Below are 16,389 nucleotides of genomic sequence, written 5' to 3'. Positions count from 1 at the left end.
TCCCGGAGGTTCCTGCGGAGAGGGGAAGAAGCAATTAGGCAGGTGTGTCCTAGGCAGGGGCCTCAGAAACCCTGGGAGCTGTCCTGGGTCCCCTGTGACCCTGGCTGGCGGGTCTGGACCAGACATTGGGAATGGAGGTTTCTCAGTCTCCCAGTTTGGGGGCAATCTCAGACACCCCCTCCAGTGCTGACCCCCAGTAATTCATCCTGGCCTGGTGGGCTTGCTAGCAGGACCGTCACAGCTGGGCTCCCCCCCCAGGTTTCCTCCCCCAGTGGGCAATCTCGGCTGATCAGGGGCTTGTTCACACCATCCCTAGAGTAGAAGAGACCCCAAACATTTTTCCCTGGAGCATCACACAGGCTCCCAGGGGAGGGGGGAGGATGGACCAGGCATGAGGGTGAATGGGTGTCTCCCCCCGACCCAGGGGCCAGTCTCCTCACCTCAGGTGGAGAAGGGTCCCTCACAGATAACCCTCCTTTCCCAAGACACATCTTGAGTTTACTTTAAAGTCTAGTCTTTTCCATTTGGAGGAAAGACAGTTTTTTCCTTCTTAGGAAGGATTTTGCATCCCGTCGCCTACTCCCAACTGCCACTCCACTCTCCCTGACCGTTATCGTGCTGAAAAGTATTTAACCTCTTTCCCTCAGGCCTCGTGCCCAAAAGCCTTTTCAAAATTTCACTGTTAGGGTTGGCATTCTTTATTGTCAATGAGGGAGGCCCTCTCCCCGACTCGATTCTGTTCATCCTGGTCATCTTCTGATAGAATTGGGCAGGGAAGGGGTGTGCCCGTAAGTCCCCCTCCTCACAGCACCCAGAGCAGAGATTCCTGGTTTTCCCCTGGGACCTGGCCCACCAGCTCCTCCTGGACCCTCAGGGGTCTGCCCGCCTTCTCCTTCTGGTACTGACGACCCCGGGGACGCAATCAGGGCACAAGTGGTAGGGATGCTCTGCTGGCCTTGCCTGGCCAACCAGGTTCCATTTCTCCGCTAAAGCGAAGTGCCCTGTTCCCTGTTTGCTGGAGAATTGTAACTCACTGTTTTCTCTTTATTGTTGTCATTTTTATTATTGTTGCTGTTGTTGTTGTTGTTTTACATCTTTATTGGAGGATAATTGCTTTACGATGGTGTGCTAGTTTCTGCTTCATAACAAAGTGAATCAGCCATACATATACATATGTCCCCATATCTCCTCCCTCCTGCGTCTCCCTCCCTCCCACCCTCCCTATCCCACCCCTCTAGGTGGTCACAAAGCACCGAGCTGATCTCCCTGTGCTATGCGGCTGCTTCCCACTATCTATCTATTTTACGTTTGGTAGTGTATATATGTCCATGCCACTCTCTCACTTTGTCACAGCTTACCCTTCCCCATCCCCATATCCTCAAGTCCATTCTCTAGTAGGTCTGTGTCTTTATTCCCGTCTTACCCCTAGGTTCTTCATGACACTTTTTTTCCTTAGATTCCATATATATGTGTTAGCATACGGTATTTGTCTTTCTCTTTCTGACTTACTTCACTCTGTATGACAGACTCTAGGTCCATCATTGGATGAATGGATAAAGAAGATGTGGCACATATATACAATGGAATATTACTCAGCCATAAAAAGCAACGAAATTGAGTTATTTGTAGTGAGGTGGATGGACCTATAACTCACTTTAAATGAGAAGACGATGACTTTGCAGCCGCCTTCCCCAAGCCTAGCGGTTTAGCACCATCTGAATTCCAACTTGCATCATCGTTTCCCCTGACAGCTGCCTCCTTCCAGTTGCAAAAAGTTTGCTCAAGGTCAAGGAACATTTGCACTTTTGTGTGTCCATTCATTGAATATACATTTATTACCACCTGCTCTGAGCCCAGTTTCTGTAACAGTAATAGTTACCATGAGGCCCAAGTGTGATGTCCCGGCCCGCAGATGTGGAGAACCGAGCTCTGAGAGGCTCCGGAACTAGTGCAAATCCACCCACCGTAGGAGCCTTGGATCTGAGGTTTAACCCAAGAATGATTTCAAAGTCTGGGCTATGACCAGTGACAACATCACCACAGCTGCCAAAGGGACATTGCTCTGGGGATTAAACAAGATGATCATATGGTCAAGTGTCATGAACTCAACAAATGTTGGCTGCCCCCTTTTCCGGAGGTTCAGATGAAGAGAAGCTACGTCACAGGTGACTGCCCTCCTGGCTTAGGGACTGACAGGGGGCAATGGCATGGCCTGATGGAATTCCAGCCAAAGAGAGGCACAGGTATCGTGCCCTGGGAATTAGAGGAAGGATGGGTCCTGCCAGCAGAGGGAATCCAGGTAGGCTGCATGGAGGAGGGAGCACTGGCTGGCCTTGAGGGATGGGGAGGATTTCAGGGGAAAGAGATCCTGCCTGATCCTAACGTGCTGAGAAGGAATTCTGGGCGCCATTTTTCCTCTCCAGCCCCTACCCTTTCAGTGGGCAGGGCCTGCCACCCAGGTGGCCCTGGGATCAATCCCGTTTGTGCCTATAACCTGTTGCTGTGCCTTCCCCAGACAGTCCCAGTGCCCTCCAGAGGCCAGGCCTGGCTCTGTGGGCCTGAGGACACCCAGGCCCGAGCCCCCGGTTCCTGTTCTTTCCTGGGGAGCCCATAGTTACTTCTGCCTTCTCTGTCTCTCTGCCTTTGACTGTGAGCCACCTGAGGGCAAGAATGGGCCTCATCCAGTGGCATAGCCAGGCCCTGGCACTCACCCCAGGGCCAAGGAAGTGCCCAGTAGGCATCTGTACCATCTCTCCTCTGTCCTGCCCTCCCTACCCACCAAGATGTCATGTGACCCCAAATCCAAGCCAGACCATTCTCTAGCTGGAGCAAGTCACAAGGCAGCTCCGAGCCTCACTTTCCTCAGCTGTGTAATAGGGATAAATCATCCCTGTTCCTCCTTCCCTCCAGAGCTCTTGTAGGTGTCAGAACAAGATTACTCAGGTGAGAGGCCTTCTGAAAAGTAAGCAGCCCTCTCGGTCTCTCTCTCTCCATATATGCACACAGGAAAAGGTTTTAAAAAATGAATTTTAAGGGCTTCCCTGGTGGCGCAGTGGTTGAGAGTCCACCTGCCGATGCTGGGGACACGGGTTCATGCCCCGGTCCGGAAAGATCCCACATGCCGTGGAGTGGCTGGGCCCGTGAGCCATGGCTGCTGAGCCTGTGCGTCCGGAGCCTGTGCTCCGCAACGGGAGAGGCCACAACAGTGAGAGGCCTGCGTACAGCAAAAAAAAAAAAAAAAAGAATTTTAAAATATTAGAATCCTTTGCTCACTTTTTGCCTATTGAATGTTTTGTTTTGCCAAATCCTTTAGAACTTGAACTCTTTGTACATTATCAAATGTGTTCACATTGTCATCTCCACTGACCCTCCCTACACGGCAATGGTTCACATTACCCCAATACTCCAGCTGAAAAAACAGAGGATCAGAGAGGTTAAATGACCTACCCAAGACCACACAGCAGGAAGAAGGCTTGAACCCACCCAGACCTTCTTATTTCTATTGTTGGATGAGCTTCCTTGCACCCTGCTGAGCTCTGAGCAGAGTCCCAGCTGATTCCTCAGGTCAGTAAATGCTCCCCTCAACCTGTAACGATAATTCTGACTTTGCCACGCCTCAAACCTAGGCTAACCTAACCTACGCTAAGAGGGTCTCCACAGCTAGCCTGTAGGCAGGGGTCACCCAGGGCCGGGCTGACCTCAGGGAGGATGGCAAAGTCCCACTCTCGAGAGACTCCCAGGTGACAGGACACCGCCACAGAGGCCAAAGCTCGCAGACTAGCAGTGGGAGGGCCTGCTCTAAATATCTCCACCTCTAGAAGGAGCGGTGCTTCTGCATAATTGAAGCCCCTGAGGAGCATGAATTACTCATCCCTGCAGTTGTCAGCCACCTCAAGTCTAGGCTACCTGGTATTTAAGTGGATGGGGGAGTGGTGTAAATGTTTACTTGTCCGCTTGTGCCCAGGACAAATGCCGGCGAAGTCACCTTTATCCTTGTGGAAAGGGGTCATTTGGACACAGACACGCACACAGAGAGAACACCATGTGCTGAAGGTGGAGACTCAATCTCCATGTTGATTCTACAGACGAGGATCCCCAAAGATTGCCAACAAACCCCCAGGAGGCGGGGGTGGCCTGGAGCAGATTCTCCCTCACAGCCTCAGAAGAACCAGCCCTGCTGATAACTTGATTCCAGACTTCTGGCCTCCAGAGCTGCGAGATAATGCATTTCTGTTGTTAAGCCGCGCAGCCTGTGATGCTCTGATACTGCAGCCCCGGGAACTAATACACCTCCCTGTTAGACATCGTCAGTGTGAGAAACTCCCATTGAGATCAGAAGGGGCCTTTATTCTTGAAAGGCAGGAGGGTTGGGACTGAAGTCTTCCTCACACATAGGGCTCCTCAGACACCCCTGAGAGCCTGCTGTGGACCCCCTTGTCAGCTATAAGCTGTCACTTGCCATGGGCACTTGCCATCGAGCTCTACAAGAATTAAACCATGAGCTGCTGCAGCTGCTGACTTTCAACACCCCCTGAGAGGAGTTCAGGGTGGAGGGCAGAGATGAGGCCCTCTGTGCTCTGGGAAGAACTAGCAGAACAGGCCTCCAGATATTAGATATTTTCAGGAGACGATTTTATGAGCTCAATTCCTCTATCTCCTCATATCTAGAAAAGCACTAAAACCCTTCATGGTGATGATGTCTGCTTCTTGTGAGTAGCAGTAACCTTCACGAGATTAGCAGAAACCTGCAAAAAAAAATGTGTCTGATTGCATGCACTCCCCCTTCACCAGAATCACATATATACTGACCTTCCCCCGACCTCTTTGGAGCAGTTTCTCAGAGCTATCTGAAATGCTGTCTCCCGGGCTGTCGTCCTCATTTTGCCCCAAATAAAGCTTAACTCACGACTCTCACATTGTGCAGTATTTTAAAGTCAGTGCCCTCCACACATGTGGATGTGGATGTGCCCTCCCCAGAGACCCCCTGGGATCTGGGGATCCCCAGTCGCTCCACCCCCCTGGGGCCTCGGGCTCAGGCTTGGTGGCATTTCTCCAGCGCCCCCAGCCCCTGCCACACCATGCAGGCCTCCCCTCCCTCGCTGCAGCCCTGATGCCCATGTCACTGGCTGTGGCTCTGGTTCCCAAACCCAGGCTGATCCAAATCTCAGAACGTCACCACGTGGGTGCTCTTGCTGGGCCAGATACCAGGCTAACGCTGCCCTTGGCTGCCAAGGTGCCACCGTCTTCTTCAAAAAGACAATAAACAGGCCACCAGGAGCGCCCGGCAGATCTGTGTGCTGTTCCATCACAGTGACAGTCAAGGTGACAGGCGCACTGACAGATGAATTTCCATCTCTCAGCTGTTACGGTGACCCCAGGTCATGTCCCCACCCCCGCCCCAAGAGAGCCGTCTTTCTGGGGCGACCTCATCATTCACCCGGCAGAAGCAAGGGCTGCATCCTAAAACACCCTGTCTGCTACTCACAAGCTGGGAGGGGTGAGAAAGCTTTCCTAGCCATGTGGGGGGGGGAGCCACCACTGATGCCATCTGGGCTGGGGTGTGGCGAGGGCAACGAGCTCCCGTCAGATCCCAAGCACTCTGCCGCTCGTCCTGGAAGAAGGTTCCCAGGAGAACCGAGGCATCAGGCAAGTCACCCGGTGAGGAAGGGTCAGTGCTGAAGTTTCTACAGGTACCTTGAAGGCCTGGAAACCCAGGGGGAGCCCGATGGATCTAACACAAAGCCCACAAGAGATCCTCAGACTCTGAAAGCACCCATGCTTGCCCTTGACCTCCCTTCCACCACCCTGGGAGCCGCTGTGGGCCAAGAGGCAAATATTATTATCCCCACTTCCCAGAGGGGAAACTGACTCCCAGAGGGGCTAAGTGATGTGCCTGACATCCCGCAGGGAGTAGGTAGTGAAGCTGGAGACGAGCCTCTGCTTTCAACACCAGAGCCGTGGTTTTCAAGATTTGGTAAGTGGGAGGTTGTGCCTAAAATTCAGATTCCTAGGCCACGCCCAGTGACTTTGATTCAGAGGGTCTGGCTGAGTTTCAGGAACAGCTGAATCTGTTGCAGCCAGTCCACGGCCCACATCTGGGGAAGGGCTGTGCTAAATGCTTGTCTCCAGAAGGACGTTCCGTCTGCACCTGGCCGCCTTCTCCAAGCAGCTTGCTGGCAGGAATTTCTCCCTCTGCACATTCCAGCAGTGCATTCCGGGTGAGCCCCCTTTTGTTGACAGTGGTTCAAATCTCACCTCCTCTACTTATCAGCTCTGCGATATTGTCCTGGTTTTCTAATCTGTAAAATGGGAAAAATACCATGACCTGTCTCAGAGTTGTTATAAGTATGAAATGAGTTCATATAGAGAAAATGCTTGGAACAGCATCCAGCACATAATAAGCTCTCAATAAATATTAGCTGTCATTATTATTGCAAACATTTCTGTGGTTGTTATTACTACGGAACTATTTCAAGTGTATCTGTCTTGTGTACACAATAAGATTCTAAACTCCTGAAGGGCACAGAGCTTAGCACAGGCTGGGATATGCAGCATATACTCAATAAATACTCATTGAGTGTATAAAGTAATCATTAAATGCCTAAGTAATCAAATCTTATCATTAAGGTATGGGGGAATATCATTAATGTACGGGGGAATAATAATGATCATGGTAGCGATATTATGAAGAATAATATTAGTGATCACTTGTTGATCACTTAATGCATACAAGGATTCCCACTAAGCACTTTACATGAATATCTCATTTAATCATCCCGTTACGCATGAGGCGGGCACCACTTGCAACGAGAAAACGGAGGCACACAGACATTAAGCAATTTGAGCTACTGAGTAGTTGGGCTGGTATTTTACACCAGATTCTCCTAAGCTAAGAGCTCATTAATGCAAGAGCACAACATTGTGTGTTCCTTTTTTCTTGCTAGACTGGAAGCTTCTCCAGGGGAGTAACTGAATCTTGTTCATCTTGTTTCCCTAGGGCCAGGCAAAGGATTTCATATAAAGTATGTTCTCAAGGAAACGTCTGTTGGCTATGTTTGCATGTATGGATGGGTGCATGGATGGATGGGGGGTTGGATGGGTGGGTGATGGATGGGTGAATGGATGAGTGCTTGGATAGATGGGCGGATGGATGTGTGGGTGATGGATGGGTGAATGGATGGGTTCATGGATAGATGGGTGAATGGATGTGTGGGTGATGGATGGGTGAATGGATGGGTGTATGGGTGGATGGGTGAATGGATGGGTGCATGGGTGGATGGATGCATGGATAGATGGGTGAATGGGTAGATGGGTGGATGGATGGGTGAATGGATGGGTGCATGGGTGGATGAGTACATGGATAGCTGGGGGGATGGGGGGATGGATGGGGGCATGGATAGACGGGTGAATGGATAGCTGGTGAATGGATGGGTGTGTGGATGGATGGGTGGTGGATGGATGGATGCGTGGATGGATGGATGGATGGGGGGTGGATGGGTGCATGGATAGATGGGTGAATGGATGGACGCGTGGATAGATGGGTGGATGGATGGGTGGGTGGATGCGTGGATGTGTGGATGCATGGGTGGAATGATGGGTGGATAGCTGGGTAGATACTTGCGTGGGTTGGATGATTGGGTAGATACGTCTTTGGGAGAGCAGGTGGGTAAATGAATGAATGTTCAGACAGAAGGGTGGATGAATGGATGAATATGTGGGCAGATCGGAGAATGAATAAGTGCAAGAATGAGAAGGTGGGTGACTAGATGCATAAGTGAAAGAATACCCTCCCCATATTACCCTGCAGAGTAACACTCATAGAATCATGAGATAGAGAAATGTAGGAAGCAGATGTGTATTTTTGGATAAAAGAAGCTGAGAAATAGTTGTTGGCAATGCTGTTCCTGGAAGGAAGATGGGGACGGGGAAGGCACATCTGGGTTACAGGAAGAGGTATCCCCTAGTTCGGCATCTTTAGTCTGAAAGGGCCAGGGCTCCACAGCGAAGGCACTAATTGGATTTCATTAAAGTGAAATAGATTTCCTAGCACTGGAAAAGCAAGTTCATTAATTTAATACATGCTCTACTGGCAGAAGGCACGGGGAGGGGCAGCCAGCCCCAGCTCATCTGGGCTAAGGTCAGAGCTGGGAATGCTGCAGTTTGATGCCCCACTGGGGTTCTGAGCACCTGCTCTATGCCAGTGCCTGGGCTGGCCCTTGGGTATGCAATGACAAATCAGGTACAATCACTACCTCCGGAAACTCCCAGTATCGGGAGAAGGCAAACACACAACAAGGTGGTTCGTGTGCAGTGGCAGGGCACTGGATGATGGCAAGCAACATAGAACGCCTGGTCTATGCCCCTGGGGGTCCCAGCAGTTGGGTGGAGGTATGGAGTGGAGAAGGATGAAGCTGGCACAGCTGGTATAAGCGTCATGGGTCATGGTTCGCAAGAGGAAAGCTGTTTGCCCAAAGTGGTGCTGATGGTAAAAAACCAGTGGAAAAGAGAAGTGGGGTGGGGGTGGGACTTCTTTTCATCCAACTGTTCAAAAATAGTTACTGAACACCCACTTTGTATCAGACATGCTGTAGATAGTACTGGACATTCGATGGGAAAACTGACTTGATGCTGGAGCTAAGGAGAGTGGTCTTGGTTGGAATTTAAAATTGGGGAGTTTTGAACGTATAAAATGTGGTTAATGCCCCAGCCCAGGTGCAGTCACCTGGGGAAAGAGTAGGAGGAGTGGTTCGTCTGAGTTCATTCTTCCTCCCAGAGCGAGAATTATTTCCACAGCATCGCTGACAGGTGGCCGCCCAGCCTCTGTTTGCATGCTCCAGTGACAGGGAGCTCACTACCAGCCAAGGCAGTCCTGCCTACCTTTGGAAGTTCTGGTCGTTAGTAAATTCTTTCGCATGTGAGCCCAAGCCTCCCTCCTGATTTTATTCCTAGGTGTCTGAGGAGCTACCCCGGCTTGCTTTTTTCTCTGGGTTGGAGATCAGCTCACATGCAAAGTGGCCATGCCAGGGGCCAAGGATGGCTAGCTGTGCCATCCACCTCAGCCCAGTCCTGGCTGTCCTTCTTCTTACACAGCATCTTTATAACAACATTTGACCCAGTTGAGCATCCCTCCCTGAATGGAGGAGCTTTGGTCCTCCCGAGTGCTTTCTCGCTCTCAATCCTCCCTTGGGCTAATGCAGCCGCAGGTCTGGGTAAGCAGTTTTCTCCTGCCAGCTGTGGCCCAGCCGGGCCAGCTTCTCTCCTGCCCTCTCTCTCCACCCAGTCTTACCCGGCAGGGAAAAGAAATCAGGCTCTGAGTTCTCTCTGAGTTCCGCTGGCAAAGGCTGACTTGCAGCAGATCAGGGCTGTCCACACCCTGAGAGGTGTGGCCTTGGACCAGCTCCTGGGAGATAACCCGTTCACCCTTGAAATATTCTTCCTGATGAGAGTGTCTTTGGGCCATGCCAGGTAGTCTACACAAACAATGTGATTTATGCTGGGGGCTTTGGGCCACGGGGTACCAGTTTGACCTCTGGAGGGGCTGGAGACTAAGGTCAGCCATGCCCACACAACTGATGCGGACACCAAAGCTCAGGTGAGCATCTTTGGTTGCCACACGTTGCTACATGAATTAGCTCTGTCTGTAGGACTCTGCTGGGAGAGGACAGGTGGAAGCTCGTGCCTGGTCTCTCCTGACTCTACCCTGTACCTCTTAACCCATTCATCTGTGTCCTTTCACTGTTGTAAACCATAACCATGAATAAAATAGCTCTCTGAGTCATGTGAGTCCTAACCCTAAACCTAAGCCTGGTCTTGGGGACCCTTGAATGCTTCTGCCACCACAGCATTCATATCTGCTTTGTTACATGTCTGTACCCCACTCCCACCCCCTCAGCCCATAAGCTAGGATCCCAGGTATCCAGATCTTCATCCCAGGATCCCACCATCCATGCTGCTCCCTCGTACCTCAAGCTGGATTCAACAGACAAGGCTCTAGCTTACCATAGATTTTCCCTAAACTGCCTTCTGATTTTTGCTCGACAAATGATAAACCTGGGTTTCTCAGGCCAACGCTGTATGTGAGGGGCAGTTACTCGCAAGCACTGTGGATTTCATTCTGGGATGACAGCTCCGTTGCCAGCTTTTATGGACCACTCCTTGGTCTGAGGTTCTGGATGGAAATCCGCAGTGAGCTACGCTGTACAAGCTCAGCAGAGCCTTGGAGCCTCCATCACCATCCCTGTCCCCATTGCTGATTGCGCCGTCTCCCTTCACCTCACAGCTCTGATCCCTGAGAAAGTCAGAGGGCCCTGGGGGCTCTGAGTGGCGCTTCCGCTCACATCCCGAGCCATCGAAGTCCAGAGATGACCATGGCCCTGTCAGCATGGGGGCCCTTGGGTACCCCCAAAAGGAAGACCAGAACTCCCCTCTGTAGGATGGAAAGAGTGCAGAGTCTTCCAAGAGTTGGTTTCCTTGGCAAGATGTAAAAAAAATGGAAAAGAGCCAAGTCTGAGAGCAAAGAAAATCTTATTTGGTGACTTCATAGCTGGGCCTGAGCCTGGCCTGGCCCCAACACAGGCTGGCTGGAAAGGACAGCTGTCCTCACGACGCATGGCTGTGACGAGGCTGTGCCCTCCCTGCCTCACCCCCACCCCTTCTCCCCTGCATCCCTAACCTCTCAGGAAGGAGACGGCCTGAAATGGTTTTGCCTGTCCCTGGTTAATGGGGGTCTGGGGATATGAGAGGGGCATATTCAGCTTCTCCTTCTTTCATTTAATTTTTCTGTTTAGGCAACTAGCTCAGCTTCTAGAAGCAAGACTGGAATCTAAATAATATTGGTGTTTATGAAACGCTTTTCCAACCATTATCCCACTTGATCTTCATCACAATCCTGGAAATTTGACAGGAATTATCACCTTCCTCCCACCCCCGCTTTCTGCCCTTTTCCAGACAAGAAACAGGATCAGAGAGATTATGTGACTGAGAGGGCAGAGTCAGACTAGAATCTGGTGTCTTCATACAGGTGCCATGGTGGACACTGCCATCGGATGCATTTGCTCCAGGAGAAAGGGAGCTGGAGGGGGAAACGGGTCCCAGCCCCCTGGAGAATGGCCCTGGGCTCTGCAGCTCTGCAGCGTTTGCTCATGCTGTCCCCTCTGCCGGGACCCTTCTCCCTGTCTGCAAGTTGGGCTCCTACTCATTCTGCAGAGCCCCACCTAAATGTAACCTCTTAATAAAATTCCAGGGTACTTGCGGGCCAGCTGGATTATGTGATTCCCTGGGCCATCACAACTCCTAGGATGACTTTCTCACCCTGGACTGTCATTCTTTGTTTGACATTTACCTTCCTCATTGGATCCTAAGCTCCATCTTTCATCTCTGCAGCTCCTGCCCCTAGACAGGGCCTGTCTCAAAGGATACACACTCTTTAATGTTTATTGGCTGAATGAGTGAATGAATGAATCAATCAATCAAACATATCAAGCTTCCACCCCCTGTGTTTATTATCCACAAAGCAGATTTGCCATTTTTTGTTATTATCTTATGCATTTATTTTTAATTATTCAAGAAGAACATAATTATATTTTTGCTGTAAGCAACTCAAACTCCACAGAGAAATCCCAATTCCCCCTTGTCAACCCCCCTCCAGCCATCACCCCCCTTCATTCCAGTCCTTTCCCTAGAGAACGTCGTCATCACTTTGGGGTGTCTCTTTCCAGACTTCTTACTATGCGTTGACACACATCTATAGCTACATACGGAAACCTAAGGCTTTGTGTGTCTTTTAATCTAAATGACATCCCATTTTACATCATATTCTGCAGCTTGCTTTCATCACACAATGATATATCTCGGACTTCTCTCCTTGTCAGTTTCAGAGAGCTCCCTAAGCCTTTGTAGTTGCTGATCTATTGCTTATTTATCTAGACTCTTCTTGATGGGCACTGAGGCTTTCCCCAATTCTTCGCTCCGGTAAACGAAGTGGCAGTACCACGTTCAAGTCTTATAATTTCCTTTCCCAGGTGAGTGCCTTCCAGATCCACGCTGGAGCCCCAGGTAAACTCCGGTCCTCCTCCAGCCCATATGTGCAGCAAAGGCCTGGGCTCCGGCCACACTGGTGGTCTAAGGATGGTCAGAATCAAGTTCCTGAGACCAAAGGCATTTAGCGCAACCCTCCTCTGAGGTTTGTTGCCATTTATACAACAGCCTGAGTCATGGCTTCCACAGCCCGGGAACGAAGCCCTCGTCACCCCCCAAGGGAAAGTCGCTTCACTGCAGGGCCAACAGGGTTTGCATTCAGACACGGTTGGTTTGGGGGACTTGGAGGCCTGGGGGTCAGCCTTAGATCCCTGTTCTAAAGATCGAGGATGGCAGCCCCTGCCTGCAGGGCTGCTCTGAGGGTTAAAGGAGATGAGACGTCCACCGCGCCTCGCACTGGACCAGCTCTTCCCAGCTGCTCAGCGCCTTCAGCTACTGGATCCATACCCGCCTTCTGCGGCTGCCCATCTGAGAGCCAGCTTAGCCCCACCCTGAGACCCCTGCTTTCCCGGCCCATCCTGCCCCACCCACTCATCCTCATCTTGTCCCTAATGAGGGCAGGCCATAGCTAAGGAACGGTCTTCTGGGATGTTTGAGAATATGAACTTTGTGTTTCCTTATGTAAGACAGGATTGGAAATTCACCTGCCACCAAAGTCGCTGACGGTCAGTGTTCCAGGATCCAGAAAGATCTGTACAGGGGCCAGCTCCTCCTGGCGTAATCGAGCCGAGGCTGGAGAAAAAGAAGATAGATCAGCAAAGCACCTGCCAGGGCCAGGGTGCAGACTCCCATCCCCACGGTCTGGGCCCCGACTCAGCGCAGGGGGCTCTGGAGTCATCTGAGTGTTTGTCCGGAGTCACCAAGCTAGGAGTACTGGGACCAGGACAAGGATGAGAGAAGTGACGTTTTCCTCCTAGAGCGAAAGGCCCCTCCCCGGAGGAGGCCACAGGTGCGCCGGGGCGGGGGGAGCTGGTCGGGTTGGTTGACTTGAGGTTCACTTGTTTACTGAGTGATGTTGGGCAAGTCACTCACTCTCTCTGGGTCTCGGTTTTCTTGTCTATGAAATGGGAGCAGGGCTGCTCTCTCACTGGCTTGTTGCAACAGCGTGTGTAATGTTCTTGGTGACATCTATAAAGTCTAAAGCATCAGGTAGGTGCCAGGCCTTCCTGCTAGGACACTCTCAGAGGGCAGAGACACATGAACCGCTTGCAAAAGACTGAGGTAAAGGAAGTAGGGCCTCAGGCAGAAAATAAGGAGAGGAGTTATAGGGTAAGTTACAGGAGAGAGGGGAAAGGAAAATGTGGACAGCAATAAGAAATAACAATGTGCTTTCCAAAGCCCATTTTCACTCTTCCCCCGTTTTACCACTGTTCGTGTTACTCCTCGGCCCCTGTGGCCTCGGTTGATCTCTGGCGGTGTCTGTGGAAGGCAGCGGGGCCGGGCACCTCCCCAGTCCTGCGACAGGCGAGCTGACCCCACGTGCTTCCCACTGCACTTGCCGCTCGGGACTTGGAAGCACACGCGGTGGCCGCAGCATGGTGATCCTCTGGCAGTCTCAGTCCTCCGCTGGAGACTCCCCTCCACTCGGCCTCACCCCGACCCACATGCTCACCACGTCTCCCTCCCAGCCCCCTGGCTTCTGGGAGAGGCCAAGGAACCCCCATCCCACAGCCAAGGCTGTCCCGAGGCGTAGGGGACACGAGACCGAGAGAGAAAAAGAGAGAGAGAGACAGAGAGATGAGAGATGGGAGTGGGCTGGGGAAAGGGCAGGTACTCAAGAAAGAAAGAAACAGAGGCACAGAGACGCAGAAAGGAAAAGGGAGAGCTGGAGAGGCAGAAATATCAATGAGCAGGGCCAGGGCACAGAGCAGAAGGTCTAACATTATTCTGCGGGTTGTTCGTAGGTGTTTGCGGGTGGGGACGTGGTTCTGTTTCCGAACAAGTCAGGTGGAAAGCACAGGGTAAAACAGGAACCAGAAAGGCTTCTCTTCTGCAGGGCAATACTGTGCTCTTGACGTGCTAATGTGGGTGTCCTGAATCTCCAAGAGGGGGCTCTAGGGTTTCCCGATACAAGTCACCACCAGGGGACAACAACGACCAAAATCCGGCACCGTGACATACGCTGACACAGAGATTCAGAGGAAGACATGGACCCAGAGAGCCGGAGGCTTAATGTAAAGGGACAGGCAGACAGACAGAAGGACACAGAGAGACAGACATAAAGAGAGCGGGGACAGGGAGAGACAGAGACAGAGAAACGCACGCACAGTGATTCAGATTTCAATGCAGAGAGAGAGGTGGGGCCAAGACAAATGTGAAGGCACGTGAAGAAAGAGAGGGGCAGCATCGCAGGGACAGGGGAATAATAGAGAGAGACAGGGACCCAAAGAGAGAGAAGTGATGGGCTGTGCTGTCCTGAATTTAAACCCAGAAGGGCTCCCGCTTGTTCTGAAACGTAAAGCCCAGCAGGTCGGGCCCCTCCTGTAGCTGTGGCCCAAACACTTCTCCTCTCTCAACGGACAGCGCAGAATCTGCCAGAACCAGGGGACACACTCCCTGGGGAAAGTCACTTGACCTGCCACAAATTCAGCCACCGCTACGGAGAAGGCCTGAAAAAGAAATCAGCCACGCAGCGGACTGAAGACCGTTCCCTGCTTCTGGAAATCTAAGACAACGCAGCAGCAGTTGCCGCTGCGGCTTGGCTTCCGGAGGGCGAGGCTGAGATAAAGCTCCGAGAGTTAACTGCGCCGATTTTAAATGATTTGCCATTAATTTTATGGGTTTGCAAGAGCTTTCGAGTTGAGAGATGGACTGCGAGACTTCAGAGACTATATTTCACGGGTGTTAATGCCAGTTCAACTCAACAGGCCACCAGCTCTTTTGATCCCTTGAATTCGTGCCTGTTCTCATGAAGAGCGGTCCTAGGGGATTTCTGTGGACACAAGTCCCCGTCACGTCAGATCTACGTGGATCTTTCTCCCCAGCGGCCCCACCTGTCTCAATCTGTGCTCCAGGCAAGATGTGCCAGTAAGTCCGCTGCCCTGGGGTGACGGTGCATGGTGGTCACACGGCTGCTCCCTTCCCCTCGTGAGGTCTTTCCAAAGCACAAATGTAAACGGGCTTCTCCCCTGCTCAAATGCCTTCCAAGACTCCCAGTTACCACTCTGTACGCCTGATCACCCTTCAGCCCTGGAGAGACGTTTAGGCAGAATTCTTCACTGCCTACTGTTCTCTTACCTACTCTGAGGCCAGCGTCTCCCTTGTTCTCAATAAACTCTGGATCTTTCTTCTGCGCTGGCTTCATGTTCTGTGTTATGGATTGACTTGTGGTCCTCTCTTCCTTGTCTCCTGGCCCTCTCAGGCTGGCCCCCTGTTTCTGGCCCCCACTAGCCTCTTGGACACAGTGATGGGCATGCTGATGAGGTCGAGCTTCTCTGGCTCTGGGCTGCAGGCTCACCCTTCAGTGCTCCCCGATGCTGGCTGCTCTGGCGGGTATACACTTGGTCTTGTATTAGGCTACAGGCCAAACTACTGTAACACGGCATCCGAAAAGACACGTGAAAGAGCTCTCATTGTTTCTCACATAATCGTCTAAATGTAGGCAAGCACGGTAAATTATTGGCCTACCTGATCACCCCTTCCTGTATTTGTCCTCTTTGCTGTGTGTCTTTACACTTTCCCCGCTAGAGGTGCCAGGTATTTTACTGCCTTGCACCGTGACTTAATAATACTCAGTGAGCTGACTTGTCATGACCAATGGCATGGGGGTGGAAGCCACAACCTGCCAGTGAAACAAGCTCATAAGAGGCCTTGCGCGACTCTCAGCCAGCCTGCAGACACACGAATGGAATAAATGCTGACTGCCGTGGGCCACGCAGATTATGCCGTTATTACAGTGACCATCCAGTATGGGCAGACAGCTGTGCTTCATGGAGTTGTCCGTGGGCCCAGGTTAGCAGTGAGCCCCGCCATCCCAACGTGTGACTTCCATCTGTGTCCAAGGCAGAGCCACTGGGAGGGGAAAAACCAAAGACAGGCAGCTGCGTGGCTTGCCTTTAGGGAATTGACCCGGAAGCTGTAGGAAGCTGTGCACGGCACTTCTGTGCATAGCTCATAGGACTGATTTCAGTTGCGTGGCTTGCAAGGGGGTTGGGGAATGTAGGCTTGTTATGGGCTGAATTATGTCCCCTTAAATTCATATGTTGACGTCCCAACCCCCAGTACCTCATAATGTGACTGTATTTGGAGATAGGGCCTTTAAAGAGGTGATTAAGTTAAAACGAGGCCACTGGTGTGGGCCCTAATCCAGAATGACTGGTGTCCTTATGTAAGAGGAGATTAGGACACAGACAC

The 16,389-nt window shown here is 51.6% G+C and overlaps 1 protein-coding gene across 1 annotated transcript; it reads right to left on the bottom strand.

The window, feature by feature from the left end:
* Nucleotides 1–6,993: 6,993 nt before the first annotated feature.
* On the bottom strand, nt 6,994–15,340 carry LOC116748657 (non-classical arabinogalactan protein 31-like). The gene is made up of 3 exons (XM_032621757.1): nt 15,274–15,340; nt 12,681–12,768; nt 6,994–7,648 (listed from the first exon to the last, which is right to left on the bottom strand). Exons 1-3 carry the CDS (start codon nt 15,338–15,340, stop codon nt 6,994–6,996), a joined length of 810 nt encoding a protein of 269 aa, XP_032477648.1.
* Nucleotides 15,341–16,389: the final 1,049 nt, after the last annotated feature.

Source organism: Phocoena sinus, chromosome 2 (genome assembly GCF_008692025.1).
Source record: "Phocoena sinus isolate mPhoSin1 chromosome 2, mPhoSin1.pri, whole genome shotgun sequence".
Lineage (NCBI taxonomy): Eukaryota > Metazoa > Chordata > Mammalia > Artiodactyla > Phocoenidae > Phocoena > Phocoena sinus.
Note: the sequence above shows the minus strand (reverse complement) of the source record. Positions and strands in the feature narration are given on the sequence as shown.